This window comes from Balaenoptera ricei, chromosome 1, assembly GCF_028023285.1.
Source record: "Balaenoptera ricei isolate mBalRic1 chromosome 1, mBalRic1.hap2, whole genome shotgun sequence".
NCBI lineage: Eukaryota > Metazoa > Chordata > Mammalia > Artiodactyla > Balaenopteridae > Balaenoptera > Balaenoptera ricei.
In genome coordinates this window covers 153,125,775-153,151,923 of record NC_082639.1, presented here as the reverse complement: position 1 = coordinate 153,151,923, position 26,149 = coordinate 153,125,775, and the positions used below count along the sequence as shown (strand labels likewise).

The 26,149-nt window shown below is 42.3% G+C and overlaps 1 protein-coding gene across 1 annotated transcript; it reads right to left on the bottom strand.

Moving 5' to 3' along the window:
• Positions 1–467: 467 nt before the first annotated feature.
• Positions 468–8,233, bottom strand: SLC30A1 (solute carrier family 30 member 1). The gene is made up of 2 exons (XM_059938537.1): positions 6,935–8,233; positions 468–5,253 (listed from the first exon to the last, which is right to left on the bottom strand). Exons 1-2 carry the CDS (start codon positions 7,545–7,547, stop codon positions 4,349–4,351), a joined length of 1,518 nt encoding a protein of 505 aa, XP_059794520.1. The 5' UTR covers positions 7,548–8,233; the 3' UTR covers positions 468–4,348.
• Between the last annotated feature and the right edge of the window lie 17,916 nt (positions 8,234–26,149).

Sequence of the window (26,149 nt, the reverse complement as noted above, 5' to 3'; positions counted from 1 at the left end):
TCATGTATTAATGTGCTCTTGTGTCAACAGTTCCAGATGATTACATAATTGTAAAATATTCAATAATCCTTGTTAGTAACTATGCTTACAAATTAAAAAAAAATAAATAACAAGTACTAAAAGGAGCAGGTTAACCTGTAACTACATAATTTGTGAGTTTAATGCTTATAACAAAAACATTTCATACCATTGAATATTTGTTAGTGAGCCTTTGTATTGTTACCCTTTCAATTTCGACGGCAATTTTTACCCACATTTGTTTTCTTCCACACCACTGTCCTGTAACCTGGTCACCCTGCACACTAGGAACACGTTAAGCTGAAATTTCCCTTTCAGTGACTGAAGTCCAACTCTCTTCTACATAACCCAGCTTAGCACAGAAGGGGAGGCCATATGCACAAAACAATGAACTAGATATTAAAATTAGTTTATTTTTCTACTTAACTTTTAATAAATGAGAAGAAACACAGTAGTCTGTCTCATAAAGAACATTTATAATACATAACAATCCATAAAGCCTCATGGTGAGGTAGGAACAGCTTTGGAAACAACGCACAGTCAGAAAACATACAAAAGTTAGGTAAAATGTTGCAGCACTAAAAACATTTTATCTGCATCTGCATTTCATGAGATGATAATTGCATTTAACTGTGCCACATCTGGCCCAAAGGACACCCTATGGCAGACACAGAACAACACAACATGTAAGTTTCATAAAGAATCACAGAATACACTGATACACTTCATTGTGCTGTTTCAAGGCAGAACCATAACATGGCAAATTTTTGTGTCTTTTTATATATAACCACATATTAATTGTATGTTACATTCCCTTCAGCATCTTTTTGCCAAAGACACTAAACCATAAAGTTTTTGGTTTAAAAGTTTAAATTGAATGACATACAAAAAGCTCTTGTGCCAGTGAAAATGACTGCTAAGTATTCCAGAGCTTGTTAGTAAAACTAAATAGCATTGTCACATAATATTGGTAGAGCTACATCAAAATAGTGCTATTACAATTCCCATTTCAGATGGTCAAACACTGTATGACAGTTTCAATTTAAAAAACGAGAGACCCTCCACCTTCCCAAGAGTTTTAACACTGTTTTATGACTTAAATGAAACTCTATTAAAATAAATATTTCTATATGGTAGGATTCTTCTCCTTATTTGCGTATGTATGAACATCTTAGGACAGCAGGTAAATGACATTTCATCAAATGGTATCTGCTTAAAAACGGTAAAAAGCTTCAACTCAATACCAGTTAGCCTACTAAATACTTCACATTAGATTCCATAGGACTTTTCCCTCAAAACTTTCAAAAATTCAAAATTAACTGAGGATGTTACCAAAGATACAAACATATTAACATAGTCTTCTACCTGTTGTGATTTACCAAGGTGCTCTTGATGGAAATTTTTCCTGTTCAAATTACATACCGTAGTTATTCAAATATATTGTTTTCTAAAATGTTAAAATACATACAGCAAAGTGTTTGTGAGTTTCTGACTATTCTTTTAGGTTCTAGTCCATACTTTTAGAGCACAGATGCTCTTCCAAAAAAAACCTTATTAAAAAATCATATAAACTAAAACGTGACAATGGAGAATTAAATCTCTCTCATCACTAAGGCGGCATTTGGCTTGGAAAAAATGTCTGGGTTGGTTTTAATTCAGGCACATGTAGCACCTCCTTCTTACTAAATTGAGACAACAGACACATTTCTAAACACATATTCTAAATACACTGATCTTGCTCAAATATAAAAGAGCCAGCAGGCGAGATGCACCTCCTAAAACTGATGCAGTGTTATAAAACAGCATTTAAATATTGGGTTTAAGTCTCCTAATAATTCATGGTATTTCCCTCATTTTCTTGCAGGAAGGAATAAGCTATTTTCGAAAAGACACTTAAATCCCACAATATTTAAATATAAAAGCATTTTTAAAAAAGATAATGCTAATATAGCTAAAAATGGGTTAGAAAGTGCATTGTAAAGAAATAAATAATTCTCTGCTAAAACTCAAAAGGTGAGTCAGTGCCCACTGATTTTGCTATTATGACAAAAGTCCTTTGAAAAAAGAGAATCCTATGGTACCACTTTGTTACATGAGTTACTTAAAATTATCAAAAGTGAAATAACTGAAATCTAAAGGCTGTTACTTTCAAAGCACTTTTGAAAAAAAAAAAAAAAAAAAGCCCTTGTCCCATGCTTATACACCATTTTAAAAAATCCTCATTCAGTCGATGTCTTATGCATTACACAACCTTTAAGAAATAGACCCAACAGAGCATTGTAAAGAAAACCTCACTGAATGTAATATATTTTACCAGTTATCCTTTTGTATCATTACTGACATGTTTCTATAACATAAACTGTTTTGAGATCTTCAAAAAATGGTTCTGTAAAGTGTTAAATCAGGAATGTACATGATACAATTTGAAGCTTTCTCTTGTTCACCCATGAGATTCCCCAATTTCATGTTTAAAAAAATGTTTGCAAAATTCAAAGTAACTACCCAGTTTAGGAATTGAAATACACAATATCAGAGAAAAGTATTAAATGATAAAGATGTATTGCAAATTGGCAGGTTATGGTTTTGGCCCATTATAGCAAATGTGAACTTACAAACTGTGTTCCTAAAATTACCTCATTCTCACTGGAAAAATCGGGTGTTCTTAAATAGGCCCATTGCCAGCAATAGGCTTATACTAGGAAAAAAACACACCATCTACCACAAAAGATCATCCCTTTAAAAAGTTAACTGTCAAATGCCACCATTTTCATCTTAAGACCCATTAGATAATGAATTATTTCAAATCCCAAAAGGTAGCCATCCCAAAAGTAGTCAGCTATAAAAGTTACTAAAGTAGTCAGGATACCTCGTTTCTAGAAAAATAGAGCTATACATGATAACTGATATTAATATTCATCCTCTTGAGGACAAAAATCGAGTTTCTTCACAAAGCATAACCCCTCCCTATCAAGAAAAATATAACTTAAATACCCTTAAATAATACTTGTGTATGGATTTGGAATCCATACCAACAATGAAATAGCTAAGAACAATTTCCTGTGTAGATATTATGGCATCTTGCAAAATAAGCTACTATTGGAAGATCTGAGCAATGTCAAGACAGAATGACTTACAGAATCTCAATTATTAATTGTGCCTTAACTAACTTTGCTTTTTGAGAATTTAATATCCAAATTGCATTAACCTTCAGATTCCTTTTTTCTCCCAAGTCAATGGCTCTTGGCAGAGCACAGGCATTGCTGGTTGGGCTCAAAAAGCTCTGTTTGAATCCATTCATGATTGGTCACTGTGAAATGACTAACTCTGAAGTTATTTTTAAAACCCACAGTTTAAAAGATTAGATTAATAAGCTTTCATTTAACATGTAGTTATTAGATTAAATTTAATGTCCTTAAAAATATTTACTGTATAAATTTTATGAGTAAACTTTCAACTCAATGTTCCCAATGCCAATCTTTCAAAGAAAGTAATGCTGGTGAACATGTCCATGTTTTAGACCATGTTTTTTTTAAAAAAAAAAAAAAAAAAAGGTTAAAATTCTCAGAATAATTTAGAAATGTAGTTTGAATATTAACATACAAAAATCTAAATATTTAATTTGGTAAACTTTCCTCCCTGCTCCTACTCCTACTCCCCATATGCCCTATTATATGTACACTACAGTTCAATTTGTTAATTATTTCACTATTTGTTAGAATACTCAGCAATATAAGATACAGAATAGTAACTGATCTTCAGTATCATAAATACCCCCATGTGAAGAAAAAAAGGAACTTTTTCTAATAATTTTCATGAGTCATTCTTAAAATATGTTGCCATTATGCTATGCAATGATCTCAAAGGGCAAGTAAATATTACATAAAATGTCAAAAGAAGCAAACCTGTTGATGATTTTTAAAGTTCCAGCATTTATAATTCTAATAAACAAAATATAACACTGGGGGAAAAGAAAAGCAGAGAAATTCCAGTAACAATTTTAATTTATTTATCCCCCTAATTTTTTTACCATGGAAAAACTGGAAATCAAATGTCATATAAGGTTTATACTTACTTTAAACAAAAATGTAACATAGTGTTAAAACTGGCTTTCCAAAACTGTTACAGCATAGCTGTACTCTGCACTAATAATCACAAAGTTGTAATATAGAACTCTGTTAAGCAGTCCCATTATGTTCTTACAAAAATAGAATTAAACTGTGTGACCAGACAAGGACTTCAATTACACTACTTGGCAAACATAGAATTTCAATGGAGTCTTTTTCCTCTTGCAGTTTAAAGCAAAAGTCAAATATCACATCTTTTCCAAGACTCACAAAGATGATTCAGGTTGTTTGTTTGGCATTTTTTTAATCTCTATCACAACAGCAGGGATGTTTTCAACTTTAGTCCTCCTGGGCTGCTTCTCTAGATTGTCACTAAATTCTAAACAAGAAATGCTAACTGTTGGGGCCTTTTCTGCATCCTTTCCAGATTGGGCTTGTGGCCGTGTCCCACAACATTGCTTCAAAGCACACTGAGTTCTGCAGGCAAGTTCACATGGGACTACACTTGACTTAGAGCCTACACTAGCAAATTCAGGCTGAATGGTAGTAGCGTGAATTCCGTGATTATGGAAAACGTCTTTAATGATCTTAGCCACCTGCATGTATGATGTCGGGTCTTCACATTTTATGTGAGCAGTGGCAATGATTCTGCTTCCAGCAAGTTGCCAAACATGTAATTCATGAACTTCCTCAACTCCTTCAACATCTCGAAGTTCTTTTATCAAATTTTTGATATCAATTTGTTTAGGAACAGTTTGGAGAAGAATAAGAGCAGACTCCTTAAGTAATGGATAAGTTGTGTAAAGAAGTATACAAACCATTACAATACAAAGAGTTGGATCTAAATATAGCACCCAGCAAGGACCAGCCTCATAAACTGTTGCATGAGTACTATTAATTAATTCTACAAATGCTTTGCAGGGGTCAGGGGTACATGGGTTCACACACATCTCCCCTTCAGGACAACCTTCCCAAGAAAAGTAAAAGACTAAGGCATTTACTACTACAATCACTGAACCCAAAGCATCTCCAAAGACATGCAGAAAAACTCCACGCATGTTAAGCTGTCCAGCCTTATCATCATCATCTTCCAATTCCACCTGGTCAGGTTCTCTGATAAGATTCCCATTCACTTGTACTTCCATTGCATCATTTCTGGACTTTTCTGGATCTACAAAGAAATAAAAATTCTGTATCAAACACATCTAAAGTGTTTATATAAACATTCTTGCCTAATTCCATTTAAGTGATAGAAGTGAAAATTTTTAATAAAACGTAATAAGAAATGTGCTCGGAGCGATTTAATATAAATTGACATACTGGGAACAAGCCAGGACATAATGGTCAGGGCTAAATTAAGTCATTAAGATGATATTGCTTCCCCATACTCCTAACCACCCTCCTCTCCTACCTTCCCACCTCCAAATAAAGTTCACCTTTTCTGTGGGGGTGGGGTCCTGTGAACATTCTCCTATACTTGTTGGCATACACCAAAAAGAAAACAAAATTGAACGCTATCACCCAAAATTAAATGCAAATATGGATAAGTCTAATACAAATGGCTGACCTGACGCAGAGGTCTAGTCACTTTTCATAGTCATTAAGGTGTTATGGTTAACTTTTAAACTTTTATCATTTATATAAATGATAGAGTCTCTTGATAGAAGAGGTTTAGAAACTGACAAATCAACAATAAAAACCTATCAGCAATCACAGAGACTTCAGGAAAAGTTGGAACTAAATGATCACTATCTACCCTACTAGCTCCTAAACCAAACGTGCGGATGCTTTAAAGGAATTATACACACCAGAGCAGCTTAATATTCTTTGGAATAACACCTGGCAGAGTGGGAGTGAGAGGAAATTCAATTGTTTATTAAATATTTTCAATGTACAACTTGAACTTCATTAACATGATATCCTGCATCTTGGAAAGAGGAAAACTGTCTATGTGGTATCATACAACTAGGTAAATAGATGTAAATGGAAAAAAGTGGAAGGAAATACACCAAATTGTTAACATCACTGAGCTTGGGTAGTAGGACATTAGGTTGATTCCTTTACCCGTCTCCTTTCTTTCAACATTCATTTCCCAATTTCCTTCAAGCGCGCTTAATGTTTAGAATGAAAACTATCCATTAAAAATATAAGATGAATAAATTACCATCACTTTTATCTTAGTACGATTATGAAAAATCCTAAGTGAAATGTTAAACATGCCCATACAGGTTCTAAGTCTAGGATTTTCAGGATTAGGTTTAGATTTTAGAAAATTAACTGAAACATACATTGCTGCTCATGACAGAAACCTTTAACGAGGGTTTTGAGCTCAGGAGAGTCAATCACTAGATAGCCCCGAATACAATATTAAGGAACTTGTTTGAAGGGCATAAGAACTACTTGGGCAGAGCAAGGTTCCTAACAGCCAACAACTAAGGACCAAGTGGGGATTCTCTCCGTTTCCCAATAGGCCCAAGAAATTAGCATTTTTTTGATCCTGCTAACGCCAAAATCAGACAAGCCTCTTGAAACGACAGCCTGTAAAGGCTGTTAAGTGCGGTTGCGGACCGCAGCGGGCTGACGGTCACCTCCTGACCTTTTGCCCGCTCTCACCACCACGGTGCCCATCTACAGGAGCCGCTCCCCCGGCTCCTGACACCGGGCTGAAAGGGGGGCCGCGTCCTCCGGGCGAGGCGGGGTGTGAGTGCCGGAGCGGGAAGGAGTGGCCAGGTAGGCGGCGCGGCGCGGTCGGCTCGGGCACCAGGGGGCGTGCGGGACATCCTGCCCGGCGCCATCCCGGGGTCTGGGCTCCCCAATGCCAACCACCTGCGGCGGCGACTTTCTCTCCTCACCTGTCCGGTCCAGTTTCAGCCCGTTGGAGTTGCTGCTATTGGCCACCAGGATGTTGGTCTCCTCCTGGTCGGGACCCTGCTCACCTGGGGCCCTGTTGTCGCTACCCCCGGTGCGGGGGCTCTTGCCGCGGCCCCCCTTGGGGAGGCCGTGGCTGTGGCCCCCGTGCGAGTGGCCGTGGCCGGAGTCGTTGCCAAAGCCGCTGTGATGGTGGAAGAGGCAGAGCCCCAGCACGTTGACCACCAGCCCCGCCACGCCGACCCCGAGGACCACCAGCGGCTGCTGCATCTCGTGCGGCTCGATGAAGCGCTCGATGGCCTCTAGCAGGATGGCGAAGCAGAGGCCGGTCAGGAAGATGGCGTTCACCAGAGCCCCCATCACTTCGGCCCGGATCCAGCCGAAGGTGTTCTTCTGGGTGGCGTGGGTCCGCCGGGCGAAGCGCTCGGCCACCAGCGCCACCACCAGCGCCAACACATCCGACAGCATGTGGAAGGAGTCGGAGAGCATCGCCAGCGACGAAGTCACCCGGCTCACCACCACCTCCAGGACCATGAACATGAAGGTCAGCATCAGCATGCACAGCAGCCGGCCCCGGTTCCGACCCCAGCACCCCATGGCTGCGGCTCAGGAGCCCGCCGAGCGCGGCCCGGACACTCGTGAGGTGGCGGCGGCGAGGCGCCGAGGGCCGGCGACCCGGCGACGGAGAGAGGGCGGCGCGGGGCTCTCACCGCCCGAGCCGGGCCGCTCGGGAGTCTGCCGTGGGGCCTCGGCGGCCGGACAGGGGCGAGCCCGGGGTCAAGCCGCCGAGCCCCCGCGCCTGCGGGCGTCCCCGGCGGGCCGGCGGCGCGCTGCTCCTCAGGCGTCCGTCCTCGGAGCCGGCGCGGAGGCCCGGCTCAGCCCCAGTAGCCCCCACACCTAGAGCGGGCGGCGGCGGCGGCGGGGAGCTGGGGCTCCCGGAGCCCGCGGACGGAGAGCCGGAGCAGGAGCAGGCGAGCGGCGGGGGCGGGCGACCAGCAGCTCCGCGCTGCAAAGGCTCCAAGCATCTGCGGGCTCTCCGCGCAGGTCTTCCCCTCGCTGGTCTCCCTCCGGGGTCGCTCGGACCGAGGAGCCAACGCCTGAAGAGCTAAAGAGGCGGCGGCCACAGCAGCTGCACTCGGCCCGGTATCGGGCGCCTTCTTCGCCCCCCCGCCTTTGCAGACGGTTTACAAAAAAACTTTGCTTTGCACTCGGAACCCCCGTTTTCACACGGACCCGAACGTGACAAGGCCTCGCCGTCCCGCCCACCAGGCCCGGCAAGCTTCCCCATTGGCCAGGACCCCCTCACGACAGCTGTCGCGCCCCGCCCATCCGCGCTCGCTATTGGATGGAGGCTCGGCGGGGCGGGAGGGGGCGGTGTCACAGCGCCAACAGATGGGGGGCGGGGCCTTTCCCTTCAGGAGCCGGGCGTGGGCCGGGGGCCGCGGCCGGGTGCAGCGATGGGCGTCGTGGGGGAGGGAAGGGGGCGCGGGCCGCGTGCAGCAGGAGGGGGAGGGACAGGGCGAGGCAGGAGGGGTCTCCCAGGCGTGGCGGGGCTTTTGCTCTGGGGTTGTGGCTTCTCGCAGCCCCCCGCCGGCCAGCAAACAGACTTTGATCCTCCGAGCCGGGTCCACGTGGGGCGGGCCGCGCGGCCGCTCTGTGACAGACGGCAGCCTGGGAGGGTCCGGGAGGGGGAGCCCTTGTGTGCGGGGCCCTCGGGTGGTCGCTCCTGTCCGGAGAACCGAGATTAGGCAGACAGACTCATAAACAAGTGCAGCACGTAACTTGTGACTCTGCTCAACACCGAGCTGAGGAGTTAGTTCAGGGCGGTCCTGCGAGGGGATGGACGGAATCTTTGTAAATGTTTCAATAAAGCAAATCATCCCTATCACCACCATCCCCAGGAGAGCTTGTGTGAAGTACTATATTTCTGTCACTGATTATTTAAGGACCATTTAGGGTACGGAGTTAAAGCAGGAGAAACCTGGGTTCTGGTCCTTGCTTTGCCACTAGCCAGCTGTGTGACTTTGGGCCAGTCAACCGATCTCTCTAGACCTGTTTCTCCATCTATGAAGTAAAGGATTGGACAAGAGGAACTCTTAAGATTCCTCCTGACTTTAAAATTCTAAGGCTCTATGACTTAACATTTTATTTATAGGCTAGAAACAGCAGAACCCTGTGTCGGTTGCCATGGGGAAGGGGAGGAGCAGTAAGAATACAGAAGAATGAGCTTCTGTCCAGGTGAAGGTAAAATATAAACATATAAAAATTTAAATTACGATGAAATACTCCTAATTGTGCCAACACTAGTTTAGATTGGATACATATGTGCTGTGCTCTGAGTGGAGATTAGCTAATTTGAAAGTGAAGCCTTCCTGCTTCACAAGTGGAGAGATGGCTGGAGTCAGAGTGGCCTGAACTGGACTCCCAAAGGCCTCTCCACAGCCTCTGAACAGCAGGAAGGACCTGGAACTGCTCTGGACTGCTGGAAGACAAAGGTAGTGCTAGCCAGTGCCTCGGGGTCTGTTAAACAAGGCTTGTTTGGGGGCATGTTTTTTCATTAAAAAAAATATTTTTATTATTTCTATAAAAGATTTTTCACTTGTGTATGGTGTGTTTCTTATCTCCCCACCCAGACTAGAGGGCCAGATCCTCATCTATTTCTGTTCTTCTGGAATAGAAAAGAATGGAGGAAAATTTCTGAGACATTTATTACAGAAGAATTGATAGGACTTGATTAACTGGATATTGGGAGAGTGAAAGCTGATGAGGAGAATTTAACAAAGATGGTTTTTAACTTGACAAGGTAAATATTGCTTTAAACAGGTGAAGAAGTTGGGAAGGGGGTGCAAGGAGCTGATTTTAAGGGGAAAATACTGGGCCTGTTTTTAAGGTGCTGAATTTGAAGTCTGGATGGTGGCAGCGCTAAGGAGTGGGGAGAAGGGATTGGGGACTTCCATAATCTCCTCTCCTTTGGTGTAGACAATTGATGTTTATGTGCTCATGTATGTAAACACAGCCTCAAACCTCCTTCTAACCAGCTGCTCCTATATAGAAATTGGAAAGCCACGTTTGGGTCAAGATATCCTATGGAAATGGCCAGGAGGCAGTTGGAAGACCATTTTGCCTCCTATTGGGAGGGGCTGTGTCCCTTTATTTAAAAAAATAGATTCCTTTATGGAGTTCCCTGGTGGTCTAGTGGTTAGGATTCAGTGCTTTCACTGCTGTGGCCTGTGTTCAATTCCTGGTCAGGGGAACTGAGATCCCTCAAGCCGCTTGCGGCGTGGCCAAGGCAGGAAAAAAAGATTCCTCCAAGTGTGAGAGCTTAATGCCCAAAGAGGAATCAATAAGGAGATGTAGAAGGCAAAGATTCTCAGCAAACAAGGTAGCAATCCTTTCAAACACAAAGCGGACTGGATTGGGAGATGTTTAGACTCACATAAAAGCAGGCTCTTAGGTTCAATACAGCTCAGTAGTCACTTATGAGAACCTGCTTTGTGCAGCATCTTCTTTTTTTTTCCTCTTGTAAGCCACTTCCCAATGTGCTTTATACTCTCATAACCTGGAAGGGGAGAGGGGTGTCAGAGGTACATTTTCCAGGTTAGAAAAAGTCATAATCATGCATTCCAGAAAGAGTAATATCATTTATATAACAGCAAAACATTTCAGTCAAATAAACTTTTCTTCCCCCCACCCAGCATAGTGTAGTCAAAATACTTCAGTAGCTTGACTCAAATTTGTCCTTTTTCAGCTGGTTATCCTAGCATAGCGTTAACACGGCCAGAAGGGGGTTAAAATGAAGGGAAACCATACCATTATTCACCACCACCCCTGGAAGTTGTGGCCCCAGGATGAGTAAGATGGCTTGGCTGTTTCTTCCTAATTCTTGAGAAGTCTCCTGACAATTTGCTTGGCTTCCAAACTGACTAAACTCAGCATACTTTAAAGATGAGAAAATAATGCTTCTTTTGGAAAAAGACTGCCAGTTTGAGTGAAAGTCAAATGTTTAACACAAACTTTGCAATTTCAGAGCCCTCTAAGACCTCTCCCTGCTCTATCAACGCCAAGCTCCTCCAAATTGGAGCTTCCTAGCTCAAGGATCTAACCTGCACGTTATCAACCCAAAGTGTAGGTTTAAAAGGATTCCTGTAAAAAACAAACAAACAAAAAGTGCTAAGCACAGACACACCTCTGAATCTTGGTTTTTAAAAATCATGAGTGTATGAAGCTGTACCGTGGACAGACAGATGAAGAAAACCATGTGAAAACCAGATTACATTTGACTTTGGTGGATGGCAAATCACTTCTAGTGTTCAATCTTGAGGCAGAAATGATGGGGAAATCAGATCTGTTTGTTTTGTTTTGGAATGTATTGAATAATTATTACAAATATAAACTAAAATCTCTAGCAACCACATGAGGGCCAAGGCTTGAATTTTTAGCTGCTCCCTGAGGGAACAGGCAGTAGAAAAAAGAATAAGCAAGTAACAATGCAGTAATAAAGCCAAGAAACATCACAAAAGGGCTAAGAGGTATAAGGGAAACCATATGAAAGAAAGGGTCAGAGCAGGAAACCCTACTCGGAAGCAAAGGAGAAACAGGAACAGGGTAGGGAGTAGAATGTACAGTGAGAGGCCCAGGACAAGCACTGAGCTTTCTGTATTTGTTGGTTAAGCTAAAGAATGGCAGGTGAGAGTGAATAGCAAAGGAAAACTCATTTTTCTTAGAGACTGAAAACTGGATCTAAGATCTCCGGTCATGCCTGGAAATTAAATCTAGAAATAAAGGCCCTGACACCTATACAGAAAGGCTTGTTAAAAGCATTTGTGAATTTTTTGGGTGCAGTGTTATGTAATACCAGAAATTGTGGAAGGCACAGTTAGTCAGTTTTAAGGTTTAGGCTGACTGCCCATTCTTTCTTTAGCCCTTCTACTCTAGGAGCTGGAGATTGTAATTCAAATTCAAGGTACAGAAGTTTTTAAAAAATATAATTTAATTTAAAACGTGTTTCTATGACTCTGTCCATTACTTATCTATAAAGATGATGTTGACCAATAAACTATTTGAAAGTATTACACGCCTAATGAGTTTTAGAAAGTTCAGGGAACTGTTCCTTAAAAATTACTGACTTTGGACAAGTTATTTAAAACTCTCTAGGCCTCACTTCCCCCATCTTTTTAGTGAGGCATTCTGAGAGATGGCCACTTCACTGGAGTTAAGATGTGAGTAAAGGAGATGGTACTGCCTGCCTGATACTCTCACGGTGGGTGGGAGTGGGGGGCTTTCAGGCTACCTGTACCTGGGGTCACCATGAATCCAGGGCTGAAATTTTTAACTTGCAGATTCAGACACCACATTTTAATCATTTTACCTGGGGTAAACTGATTCATACGGACTCAAAATGGACTAATTTGCTGGCCATAACCCCCCACCCTTTGTTCACTTTGTCTTAGAGGGGAGAGCTCATTGCACAGAGCCTGCCTCTCTCTTGCGGGCAGGGCCTCTCAGAAGCAAGGTTGTATGGGGAGCAGAGAACTAGGCCAGAGGAGCTGGATCTTCCACGGAAGGGAGCAGTTCTCTCTCCTGAGCTGTTAGAGTCTCCTGCCTGTCTCTGCACATACACTCTGCCCTCCTGTGTCTGAGTTACACTCCAGTTTGCTGCCAGAGTGATCTTTTCAAAACCCAGATCTGATCATTTCAAAATACACATCCTCCTCCACCACCACGACCACCATCACAGCTGCAACCCCTCAGTGGCTTCCCAGTGCTCTGAGGAGACAAGCCAAACTCGAATGCACAGGGCTGGGCATGGTCTGGCCCTAGCTGCCCTGCCCAGCCTCATCCCATCACTGCACCTAACAGGCCTGGCCTTTCTGACCACCGTGCCTCTGCGTGCTCCCTCCTGCAAAAACAGCTGTGCACACACTGTTCCCTCTGCCTGGGACACTCTTCCCTCCCTTCTTCCCCACCTTAGTTCTTGCTCATCCTTCAGCTCTCAGCTTAAGGGCCACTTCCTCAGGGAAATTTTCTGTAACCCCTCTGACTGGGTCAAATCACTCTAGTACAAGTTCTCTTGGCTCCTGGTCCTGATCTTTTGCCACACAGAGCAAGAATGCAATTTACATTTATCCATTTGAGTATTTGATTAGGCTGTAAGCTCCATGTGGGCAAGGGCAGTGTGTGCTTTTGTTCATTATTGTATCTATCCCCAGCCAGCCTGGCTCAGTAAGTGTTTATTGAATGAATGAATGAATGTTGATAAATTACCTTTCTCAAGCTTAGTAATTCGTGTATTCATTCAACAGATCCTTACTGAACATCCATGTTTCCCTGTCTAGACTGGAACATGAGAATCAGAGAACCCTTTTCTTCTAGACAGTGTAGAAAACACTGTGACACAATCTTATTAATTACCTCATCGTTTTCTTTACTTCAAGCAGGCTACCACCGTTTTGCTGTGATATTATCTCACACAAGGTGCAATTAATTGAATGAAACTAGGACCCACCCTTGAAACCCACCACGGCAACATTCTAGGTTCTCAAAGTTTTCAGAGTACTTCCACATCCCTTATATAAGGGGCATGATGACCCTATAAAGTTTGCAGGGCAGATTCTACAGATTATGGGCTGAGACTCCAAGAAATGAAGAAAGTTGCTCAAGGTCCCACTGCTTTTGAGGCCCTAATTGCACCAGCAGCGTGTTTGTTTTTAACTTCATACCCAAATTTGGGAGAAACAAACTCAGTTTGAGGCTCCAGACCTCACATGCACTAACTACTACAAATCTATCATTCATCTCAGTTTTAAAGGTCTCTGGTTCTTTGATTTTCTTATTAATTTGTAATTACTATAAGGACTAAGGGGAGGTGGCCTACTTGTGAGTGACACCTCTTTAACAGGTCACTCCAAAATCTGATTCTCTAGTGGTGTGCTCCAAAATTGGGTCCTGATCACACATATAACTCTGTAGAGTGAATTACTCATTGTTTTGCCTACTGCTTTTATGTACCTCTTACTTTCAATTTCTTTAACAGCTGTGGTGCCTTCCAAAGGACTAACATTAGGGAAAATACTGACCCCTCACCTGGGGTGGCTTGTTAAAATGCTGATTCAGTAAGGTCAGTCGTGGAGCCTGCCATTCTGAATTTCCAATAAGCTCCTGGGGGATGCCAATGTTAGTGTTTCGCAAACCACACTTTGAGGACCAAGATGTTAGAAGCTTTTTGTTCTTAACCTTGGAAGGAGGCTATTCCGTGGAGTTAAGCTATTCCCATGCAAAAAAAAAAAAAAAAAAAATCCTCAAACTTTAAAATGTTTTGATTTTACTTTTTATTTTATATTCATCTGTCATATTTGAATTTTATTTTGTTATAAATGATATCACTTCTATATTAAAATTTTTAAATGAAATCAAATGTCTTATCCTTGTAGGAAAGCACGCCTTAAAATTAATCAAGCTCCAGATGTGAATATGCATTTCAGTTTTTGCCTTCACTGTGTCAGAAAAAAATAATTACTTGACAGCTTTTGGAAATATTTTTGTTATTCTGACTAACATTAATGGCTCCCGAAGTCTGAATAATAGGTTGGGCTGAAGACTCAGAGTATGACTGGGGGTCTCTTGCACTCAAACCTTTCATTATCCAACATGAAAAGCCTTTGCTATCAATTACTGATCAAATCCTCATAAGGAGCCTAAAAGACTTAAAATGAATAAGGGGTGTTTAATATTTAGGCAGAACCAGGAGCAGCAATAGTCACCAAAAAGCGTAGTGGGAAGTGAGGTTAGAGATGCTTCCCTCTGCCTGTCTGCTGATTCTAGAAGAGAGCGAAGATCTAGCCTCATGGTAGCTGCATCTACAGACCATTCCCATGAGTCCTTGTTATTGACTTTATTTATGCTTTGCACTGGCTTCAAGGCTTATTCCATCATAAGGTCAGAGTTGACCATCTCTTAAACTCAAGAGAGACATCTTTCAGTCCCCAAAGTGCCACTGTCAAAACTATGGGGATTGCATTTCTAGGCGCTGCTCAGGTGCCTTCAAATGTGAGAGCAATCTTTTAATGGAAAAACCAGTGCCTGCTAAATTGGGGCAAATGGAGATTGTTTTATCTCTCAATTGCCTCCTGATGTGGAACCTAGGAAGATGGAAGAGATAAGTCTAATGGAAAAGAGCATCTGGCTCCACATGTTAGGATGAAAAGAAGGATGAGCTATTAAGCATTCCTCTCTGCTTCTGTGGCCAGACCTCCATTCCAGGCCTACATGTCTCTCAGAGCAATTATGTGAGCACTTCTAATAGGACTCCCATTCCCGCCTTCCTCCAATCTATTTAACGCAGTGCTTTCTGATCAATATTCCCGTATATCAATGCTCACATGACACTCTTGCTCAAAACCCTCAGTGGCTGCCCATTAACCACAGAATAAGGCACGCCATTTTATCTAGGTATTTAAGGCATCCTGCATGTGACCTTGTCTATCCAAACTTATCTCTCGCTCCTCTTCCACAAGCCTGCTACTCAAACCAAATTATCCCTAGGTAAGGATTGCAAGTTACCTAATGACCATGCCTCCATTTCCTCTATGTGGACCAAAATATTAACTTATCTCATTGAGTTGTTGTGAAATAGATGAGTTAATATGTATAAGATGCTTAGGACAATGCCTGGCACATGGAAAGGTCCTGTAATGGGTTGAATAGTGCCCCGCCCCCATAAGATATGCCCATGTCCTAATTCCTGGAAACTGTGAAAGTTCCCTTATTTGGAAAAAGGGTCCTTTGCAGAGGTAATTAAGGATCTTGAGATGAAAAGACCATCCTGGATTATCCAGGTGGGCCTTAAATCCAATGACAAGTGTACTAGCAAGAGATACGTAAGGCTGATGAGACAGACAGAAGAGAAGACCATGTGAAGGTGGAGACCGAGATAGCTAAGGAGTGGCAACAGCCACCAGAAGCTGGAAAAGGCAGGAAAGGAATCTTCCCTAGAGCATCTGGAGGGAGCACAGACCTGCCAACATCTTGATTTCAGACTTCTGCCTCCAGACTACAGGACAGTAAATTTCTGTTGTTTTAAACCACTGCATTCATGGTAAATTTTATGGCAGCTGCAGGAAACTAATACAGGGCTAAATACATTTTAGCTATTATTATCATTAATTAATCACAAAATGTGACTTTGCCATTTCCTCTCAGCATCATTTTTTTAAATAAGTGAAGCAATTTTATTTTATTTATATTTATTTATTTATTTTGGCTGTGCTGTGTCTTAGTTGTGGCATGAGGGATCTTTAGTTGCGGCATGCGGACTTCTTAGTTGCAGCATGCGGACTCTTAGTTGCGGCATGCATGCGGGATCTAGTTCCCCGACAAGGGATCGAACCCAGACCCCCTGCATTGGGAGCACAGAGTCTTACCCATTGGACCACCAGGAAAGTCCCTCAACATCATTTTTTATCTCACTGTTCTCTTCAAGTGTCTGGTACAGTACCTTGCAATTAGAAAACAGAATTAATTTTTATAGGAAGGAAGGGAGAGAGGGAGGGAAAGAAAGAGAGAGGGAGAGCGAAAGAGAGAAAGAGAAAGAAAGAAAGAAAGAAAGAAAGAAAGAAAGAAAGAAAGAAAGAAAGAAAGGAAAGAAAGAAAGAAAAAGAAAGAAAGAAAGGAAGGAAGGAAGAAAGAAAGAGAAAGAAAGAAAGAAAGAAAGGAAGGAAGAGAAAGAAAGAGAAAAGGAAGGAAGGAAGGAAGGAGGGAAGGAAGGGAGGAAGAAAAGCCTACCCCTACCACTTAGTTGGTGCTACACACCTGCAATAGCTTTCCTGACTGTTCTATTCCATAAATTCTAACAAAGAGTGACAAAAACACTCATGGTACTTTTCATCTGCTGCCCTGTGGTGTACCTTGTATGTCTCTCTCCCCCCAGAGCTGCTGCTTCTTTTTTTTTTTTTTTTTTTTTTTTAACTATTTATTTATTTATCTATTATTTTTTAATCCCTCCCCTCCTTTCCTCTTTGGTAACCATAAGTTTGTTTTCTATGTCTGTGGGTTTATTTCTATTAATATTTTGTACATAGGTTCATTTGTATCATTTTTTACTTTTAGATTCCACATATAAGTGATATCATCTGTCCCCAGAGCTTTTTGAGGACAAGGATCATTTCTTTTATCTTTCTGGATCCCAAGGGCCTAGCACATAGTAAGTAACTCAAGTCCGTGGCAATAATAATAATCCCATTGGCAAACGTTGTCTACTAATTTGTTACTCATTCTAGAGTTTCCTTAAGCCCTAGCAGGTATTGTGTTCTTGTCAATGCTAGCAGTTTGCTCCTTGTGTCAACTGCCTTTCCCAACTAATGCAGAACCTTCTAGTCGTAATATATTTCCAGGAGCAGCAAGAGGAAGATGAGCTTAAACAGACTAATTCTTCCCCTGGGGAGACTCATGTTGAAATAAGTGGGCTATAGGCCTATGCCTGAAAATCCTTCCTTACACATACAGAGGTATTGGTTTTCCTGGTGTTTCTCACAGTGGAATTATTCCATTATTTGTTCACTTGTGAGCCTGTTTTCTGTGCGATCCACATAACTCCTTAGGTTGGTTGGTGAACCCGTAAACAGCAGGGAGCCCGCTCAGCCTTAAGTTTCTCCCACCTGATGACTGTTATTCTCATGGCTCAATGCAGATCTCTCCTTTTTTTTTTTTTTCCTCCACACAGTTTGAGAACTCAGAGATTGACCACTACTTGCTAATGTGATATCAGATTGACTTAAAAAAAAAAATTTTCCTTATTTGGACATATTTTCAAACTTAAGAAAAAGTTTCAAGGACACTCCCCCCCATGCACCCTTTACCTAGATTCACCTGTTGTTAACATTTTACCCCATTTGCTTTAGCATTTGCTCTTTCTCTTTCTCTTTCTCTTTTGAACCATATGAAGGTGGGTTCCACACATTAGGATCCTTCACCACTAAAAACTGTGTACATTTCCTAACAATAGGAATATTCTCAACATAACCACAGTGCATTTTTACCAGCTTTATTTATTTATTTTTATTGAGAGGACTTCTTTATTTTTTAATTTTTATAAATTTATTTATTTTATTTATTTATTTTTGGCTGCTCTGGGTCATTGTTGCTGCACGTGGGCTTTTTCTCTAGCTGCCGCGAGCCGGGACTACTCTTTGTTGCGGCGCGTGGGCTTCTCATTGCGGTGGCTTCTCTTGTTGGGGAGCTCAGGCTCTAGGTGCGTGGGCTTCAGTAGTTGTGGCACGTGGGCTCAGTAGTTGTGGCTCGCAGGCTCTAGAGCACAGGCTCAGTAGTTGTGGTGCACGGGCTTAGTTGCTCCGCGGCATGTGGGATCTCCCCGGACCAGGGCTTGAACCCGTGTCCCCTGCATTGGCAGGCAAATTCCTAACCACTGCACCACCAGGCAAGTCCCGGGAGGACTTCTTAAAACACATATCTCTTACGGAAAAGCCTGCCCTTAGCAAGGCACAGCAGGATTCTGGAGACCGTGGGAATCCCTTCACAGGCTCCTCCAGCCATGTACTCTGCTCGCTTCACCTACTGCTCCAGCTTTACCAACTTTATAAATTTACATTGTCCATATTCCAATTTTCTCAGTTGATCTAATAATGTCTTTCGTAGCATTATCCACACTGCCCCCTCCTGTACAGCATCAAGTTTTGGGTCAAGCTTGAATTTAGTTGTCTTTTCCCTTTAGCCTCCTTTAATCTAGAACATTTCCACAGCCTTTCTTTGTCTTTTATGATGTTGACATTTTTGCAAGAATACAGTTCCCTTTGCCTTATTTTTTTTTTAAATAGAACATTCCCATATTGTATTGTCTGATGTTTTTGTTTATGCATTCTTGGCTGGAATATTGCAAACTGATATTTTGTCCTTCTAAGGGTATCACAGCTGGAGGCACACAACGTCCATCTGCCCCTTGTTGGTAATGTAAATTTTTCTCACCCATCAAGGTGCTGCTCAGTTTCTCCACTGTATAATTAATTTTTTTCTCCCTTGAACTAGTAAGCAGTCTCTGGAGAGATTTTTTTTCTTTGGCTGCGTTGGGTCTTAGTTGCTGCGTGGGGGCTTTCTCTAGCTGCGGCAAGCAGGGGCTACTCTTCATTGTGTTGCGCGGGCTTCTCATTGCAGTGGCTTCTCTTGTTGCAGAGCACAGGATCTAGGTGCGCGGGCTTCAGTAGTTGCAGCACGTGGGCTGAGTAGTTGCAGTGCGCGGGCTTCATCAGTTGTGGCTCGCGGGCTCTAGAGCACAGGCTCAGCAGCTGTGGCGCACGGGCTTGGTTGCTCCGCCGCATGTGGGGTCTTCCTGGACCAGGGATCGAACCCATGTCCCCTGCATTGGCAGGCAGATTCTTAACCACTGCATCACCAGGGAAGTCCCTGGAGAGATACTTTAAAACCATGCAAATACCAGAAAACTACTAGAGCTAATCAATGAATTTGGTAAAGTTGCAGGATACAAAATTAATGCACAGAAATCTCTTGCATTCCTATACACTAATGATGAAAAATCTGAAAGAGAAATTAAGGAAACACTCCCATTCACCATTGCAACAAAAAGAATAAAATACCTAGGAATAAACCTACCTAGGGAGACAAAAGACCTGTATGCAGAAAACTATAAGACACTGATGAAAGAAATTAAAGATGATACAAACAGATGGAGAGATATACCATGTTCTTGGATTGGAAGAATCAATATCGTGAAAATGACTATACTACCCAAGCAATCTACAGATTCAGTGCAATCCCTATCAAATTACCAATGGCGTTTTTTACGGAACTAGAACAAAAAAATCTTAAAATTTGTATGGAGACACAAAAGACCCCGAATAGACAAAGCAGTCTTGAGGGAAAAAAAGGGAGCTGGAGGAATCAGACTCCCTGACTTCAGACTATACTACAAAGCTACAGTGATCAAGACAATATAGTACTGGCACAAAAACAGAAACATAGATCAATGGAACAAGATAGAAAACCCAGAGATAAACCCACGCACCTATGGTCAACTAATCTATGACAAAGGAGGCAAGGATATACAATGGAGAAAAGATAATCTCTTCAATAAGTGGTGCTGGGAAAACTGGACAGCTACATGTAAAAGAATGAAATTAGAACACTCCCTAACACCATACACAAAAATAAACTCAAAATGGATTAGAGACCTAAATATAAGACCAGACACTATAAAACTCTTAGAGGAAAACATAGGAAGAACACTCTTTGACATAAATCACAGCAAGATCTTTTTTGATCCACCTCTTAGAGTAATGGAAGTAAAAACAAAAATAAACAAATGGGACCTAATGAAACTTCAAAGCTTTTGCACAACAAAGGAAACCATAAACAAGATGAAAAGACAACCCTCAGAATGGGAGAAAATATTTGCAAACGAATCAACGGACAAAGGATTAATCTACAAAATATATAAACAGCCCCTGCAGCTCAATATTAAAGTAGCCAACAACCCAATCCAAAAATGGGCAGAAGGCCTAAATAGACATTTCTCCAAAGAAGACATACAGATGGCCCAGAAACCCATGAAAAGCTGCTCAACATCACTAATTATTAGAGAAATGCAAATCAAAACTACAATGAGGTATCACCTCACACCAGTTAGAATGGGCATCATCAGAAAATCTACAAACAACAAATGCTGGAGAGGGTGTGGAGAAAAGGGAACCCTCTTGCACTGTTGGTGGGAATGTAAATTGATACAGCCACTATGGAGAACAATACGGAGGTTCCTTAAAAAATTAAAAATAGAATTACCATATGGTCCAGCAATCCCACTACTGGGCATATACCCAGAGAAAACCAGAATTCAAAAAGTCACATGCACCCCGATGTTCATTGCAGCACTATTTACAATAGCCAGGTCATGGAAGCAACCTAAATGCCCATCAACAGACAAATGGATAAAGAAGATGTGGTACATATATACAATGGAATATTACTCAGCCATAAAAAGGAATGAAATTGAGTCATTTGTTGAGACGTGGATGGATCTAGAGACTGTCATACAGAGTGAAGTAAGTCAGAAAGAGGAAAACAAATATCGTATATTAACGCATGTATGTGGAACCTAGAAAAATGGTACAGATGAACTGGTTTGCAGGGCAGAAGTTGAGACACAGATGTAGAGAACAAATGTATGGATACCAAGGGGGGTAAGACACGGGGGGGTGGGGATGGTGGTGTGCTGAATTGGGCGATTGGGATTGACATGTATACACTGATGTGTATAAAATTGATGACTAATAAGAACCTGCTGTATAAAAAAATAAATAAAATAAAATATAAAAATTAAAAAAAAAATACCATGCAAATATCTTGCATATTTACATTCCCCCCTTAAATTTAGCATCCATTGATGGTTCCTGCCTGATCCCATCTTTATTCTCATGATTACCAAATGATTTTCTGGTTCCAGCGGTCCCTCCACGTTTATCAGTCAACCCTCAGTATTCTATGTATGTATGTACGTATCTATCTATCTATCTACCTATCTATCTATCTATCTATCGTCAGTAAGGGCATTCATGAATCCTCTTTTTTCAGTGGTTTATAATTCATCACTATTTTTAATTTTGGTGCTGAATTTGTCGCAGATTCAGCCAGCGGGACCTCTTTCAGACTGACTCCTGTGTCAGATAGACATTTAATGAAGATTTCTAGATTTCGATTGAAAGGTAAAATACAAGACTTTAATAGTTATTCTATGTACCCTAGCATAATAGGAGAGAACGTAGTGGTGGTTAGGGTTTGGAGTTGAAATAGATCCTGGGTTGAGTCTGGCTTTCTGATTTATTGGCAGTGTTCCTTGGGTAGATTACTTACCCCTTTCTGTACCTCAGTTTCCTCATGATAGTGTGATAATATTAGAAGCATAGGGCTGTTGTGAGATCTAAGTGAGATAATGCATGTAAACTACTTAGTAGAAGAACGGATACATAAGTACTTGATGCTTGTGGGTTAGCGCGATTATTTCATTTCCCCATATAACAGCTTATACATGAGCTGGCTTGTCTCAATTGCTCCTGCTGCTTCCTACTGCTAGCAGCCATCATCTAAAGTCACCCCCGATTCATATCTATCTGCCCTTTTATAATACATGTCAATTAACTGAATTGTTGAACATTGTAGGTCTCCAGGGATCCAGAGGTAATCTAGCCCCACTTTCCTTAGCTGAAGATGAGGAGTCTGAGACCCTGAGAGGTTAGATGGACTGCTCCAGGTCATCCAGGAAGAGTGGAAGAGCTCCAAGGGGTGCCCAGTCTTCAACTACACACTCTGTATGTCACAGCCTATCTCTACCACGATCAAGAGCAACATTCAGGGACTCCCCTGGTGGTCCAGTGATGAAGACTCCATAATTCCACTGCAGGGTTCAATCCCTGGACAGGGAACTAAGGTCCCGTGGCCAAAAAAAAAAAAAAAGCAACATTCAGTTGGTTTCTTTTCCCAGTCAAGTGGTATTATTCAAAGCATCAGTGGGAAAGTATCTCATTTTCTGTATGACTCATCCTCGTTCCAAGATTAACTAACATGCTCCACTTTCATTCTTTGCCTCCCACTCAGTTTCACATCCAGCAGGAGCCCTGAGAGTCTCTGTGCCCTCTCTGCCCCACCCCACCCTGTTCTCTCCCCTCCCCAGCTGTGCTGTTACCTCCTGGCCCCAGACTGTCCCACCATCCTCAGATTCCACTGGCCATTTTTGTTGGACTCTGGTTTAAGAAAGGCATGTCTTCCTGAAATACCACTCTAAGCTATGTTGAAAATAGAATAAAGAAATATACTTAAGTTGCAGCAGATGTACAGGGACAAGTGTTTGTCCATATGTTTCCAACATTCCATTAAGGTCCAAGCATTATAGCAAAAAGCGTGTATTTCTGGACATATACATTTTATTTCAACCTCCTCCAAAAAGAAAAAAAATTAAGGATTCTTCTGATGTGCTAAGATGTTGTGGAACCAAATAGAACTGGGAATAAACGTGCCATTGGCTGAGGCTTGGGGGATCTTTTCATTGTGCCAAGATTTTTGGTTTGGGGCTGTTTTCTGAAGCACATTCTGACCTGTATAATTTGACCCTGCTTACATCAAAATGCTAGTAAAATACTGAAATATTTATAGATGGAATGCTATGATGTCTGGGATTTGCTTCAAAATAATCCATGTATGTGGAGGAAAGTGGGTTGGGGGCATAAATGAAGCAAGATTGGTCATGAATCGATAAGTGATGAGTACGTGGGGCTTCTGCATCTTCTTATATGATCAAAATGATCTATAATGAAAAGTATTTAAATGCTAGTTCAAATTTTCATAATTTACTTTCTACCTTCCCCCCCCCCAACCCCCCGTTTATTTCTATCTGTTTATTTTTTGCTCTGCTTCTCCCAAATCTGCCCTTTCTTGAAAGCCATTTCTGGCTGCACACCCTTTAATAAAATCTTCCTGACTGCTTTAATCCACTAAATTACTAACACCTCTTAGCACCTAAATGTGTGAGTTAGTCTTGTAGCCCCCTAGCTTGGACACTTTTTAAGGGCAGGGCCTAAACCTTATACTTTAGGGTAAAGCCCACACTGCATGGCCTAAAGACTGCCTCAGTCAGTTCTTCCTAATTGATGGACATGCTTGTTGGTAGATTGGAAAAGATTGGTGAAAAGTGTTCTGAAAAGTGTCGATGTAAAGAACAGTCTATAGATTTGTCATTTTTTTTTCTTTAAAGCTTGTCTACATAGAATTTGAAATATCTCATTTTACCTTTAGGGAGAACTGGCTTAAGAGAAATACGTCTCTCAATTGAAGCATATCATGCTAGGCAGTGATTCAGGAGCAATTGATGTAAATGCTAATGAATAGTTTACCCCAAAGGAGACTTAACGAAATCAAATCCTATACGTGGGAATAATCTTAGAACTTTGCATCTCCCCCACTGCACAGTCTAATGGAAGGAGGCAGTAAGGTGGGAAAATACCAAGAAGAAAAATGTCAGATTTTAGCTTTCAAAATTTTGCCAGGGAGCCATCTAAGGACCATCTCATTTTAGGTTTGTCCATGCTGGTTTAATGCAGGGTGAGAGCCAAATTCAAAGGGAATCTCACTGAGCTGCAGTTTGCTTATTAGTTCCCTCACACAAACTGATCTTTCAAAATGCTCAGAACTGGTGCTTTTTCAGACCAGGGGAAGAGCCACTGCAAAGCTGGAAAGAGTCCAAGAAAAATTTCTCTTTCTTTCTTCTCCCACTGGGGAGCACAGGGAAATCATCCCTGTGTTGAGAACTTCTCCCGTTTGTAAGTCCTCCTGGGAAGGAGGTGCCACAGCCTCCCTCTAGATCAGATTTTACTTTAATAATAGCCCTCAGAATGAGAAAAATCCCTTCCATCAGGCTAACCTGAAAGCCATCACTCTGCAGTTTCCTAGGTTGTGGATACCGTCGCTCACTATCTTCTGTATTCGTGTTCCATTGATTCGTCTTCAGCCTTCTCTTCTCTGGGGAAAATAATCCTTGAAGAGGGTGGATCAGGGAAGTGCAATTGTCTGGCATTCGGGCAAAGCACAGAAGAGCCAAAAATACAGACTAGTCTGCCTTCGCCTGCAGAAGCTCCCCACAGAGCCTCTCTGAGAGGGTCTTTCGAGGCTCCCCTGGAGCCGACTGTTCAAAAGAACAAGTGAGGCCTCACAATAGAGAAGCCCTGTTCTCTCCATGAAACACTGGTTGGGATGACAGAAAGAGTTACAGCAAGAGAGTGTTTGGTTAGACTTAAGGAAGAACTGTGGGGAAGTGCAAACTTGAACCAAGAGGTTGGAGGCATTATGAAGCCTTTGCCCCCAGATAATCAGTAGTCTTGGACGCTTTCATTGGTCACCTGCAGTGAAGCAAGTGAGCCAAATGACCTCTTGAAATGCCTTCCAGCTTTAGTGTCCTTTGATTCTAGAAACCCAGCAAGTTTCCATTCTGCTCTGATTGTACTCTGAACTCCATGTGAGTGACCTTGACTGGGCTTTAATCACTCCACTCACTCTCTAGATTTCCTCAACTGTAAATCACCGGTGGTTGTAATGGGTGGCAAGTCCAAGGGGCCAGGAAGCTGTATGACTTGCAGTGGCCAGATTTCTTCTAAATAAGGTGGCACTTTTGAGACGGTTGTTAATGGTGTGTGGCTGAGCTCCTGCAGATAGGCCTAGTGGAGAGAGTTTGGATGGAAGTTTTCCAGGCTATCCAAAGGATATTTTCCCCCAGGAGTAATGCATTTTAGGGCACTCTTAGGCGTGCTGCAAATAGGGGACCTTGTTTTTCAAAAAGAGAGATCTGAGGAGTTTACATTCTGTTCCCCCAACACCCTGAAATGCCTTCTAACTACAGCATGAGTTAAACATAAGCATGGGGGGCTTCCCTGGTTGCGCAGTGGTTGAGAATCTGCCTGCCAACGCAGGGGACACAAGTTCGAGCCCTGGTCTGGGAAGATCCCACATGCCACGGAGCAACTGGGCCCGTGAGCCACAACTACTGAGCCTGCGCGTCTGGAGCCTGTGCTCCGCAACAAGAGAGGCCGCGATGGTGAGAGGCTCGCGTACCGCGATGAAGAGTGGTCCCCACTTGCCGCAACTAGAGAAAGCCCTCGCACAGAAACGAAGACCCAACACAGTCATAAATAAATAAATAAATAAATAAATAAAAGAACATGAATTTCTTTTAAAAAAAAACAAACAAACATAAGCATGATGCTGGGTGTGTACTATCTCTCAACAAATACTTATTTCTTGACTGATGTTGTGGGATGTGTCTCCTGCATTCAGTGAAAATGCCCACATTCAAACTTGACCACTAGGAAAGGCCAGCAGCCGACAGGCCCCTCTGGGAAGCTATAGCATAAATGGTGCGTTCTTCTTCATCAAAGACTTTGGGCTGACCATGACTTTGAGAGCCAGGTTTTATAAATGAGTGACCACAACCACAAACCACAGGGCGTTAAGAGTTCATGTACAGAAGCAGGAGGAGACATGTGTCACACATTTCCCTATCTTGTCTGCCACAGTGGAATACAAAGGGCAAGTGGCCTTGTCTTTGGAAATGAAGGACAGATTTATCTGGCAGCTGTTACCCAAATGGCAGGTCTGTCTGTTCGGCAGAGGCAGAAATCACTGAGCAGCGCTCCCAG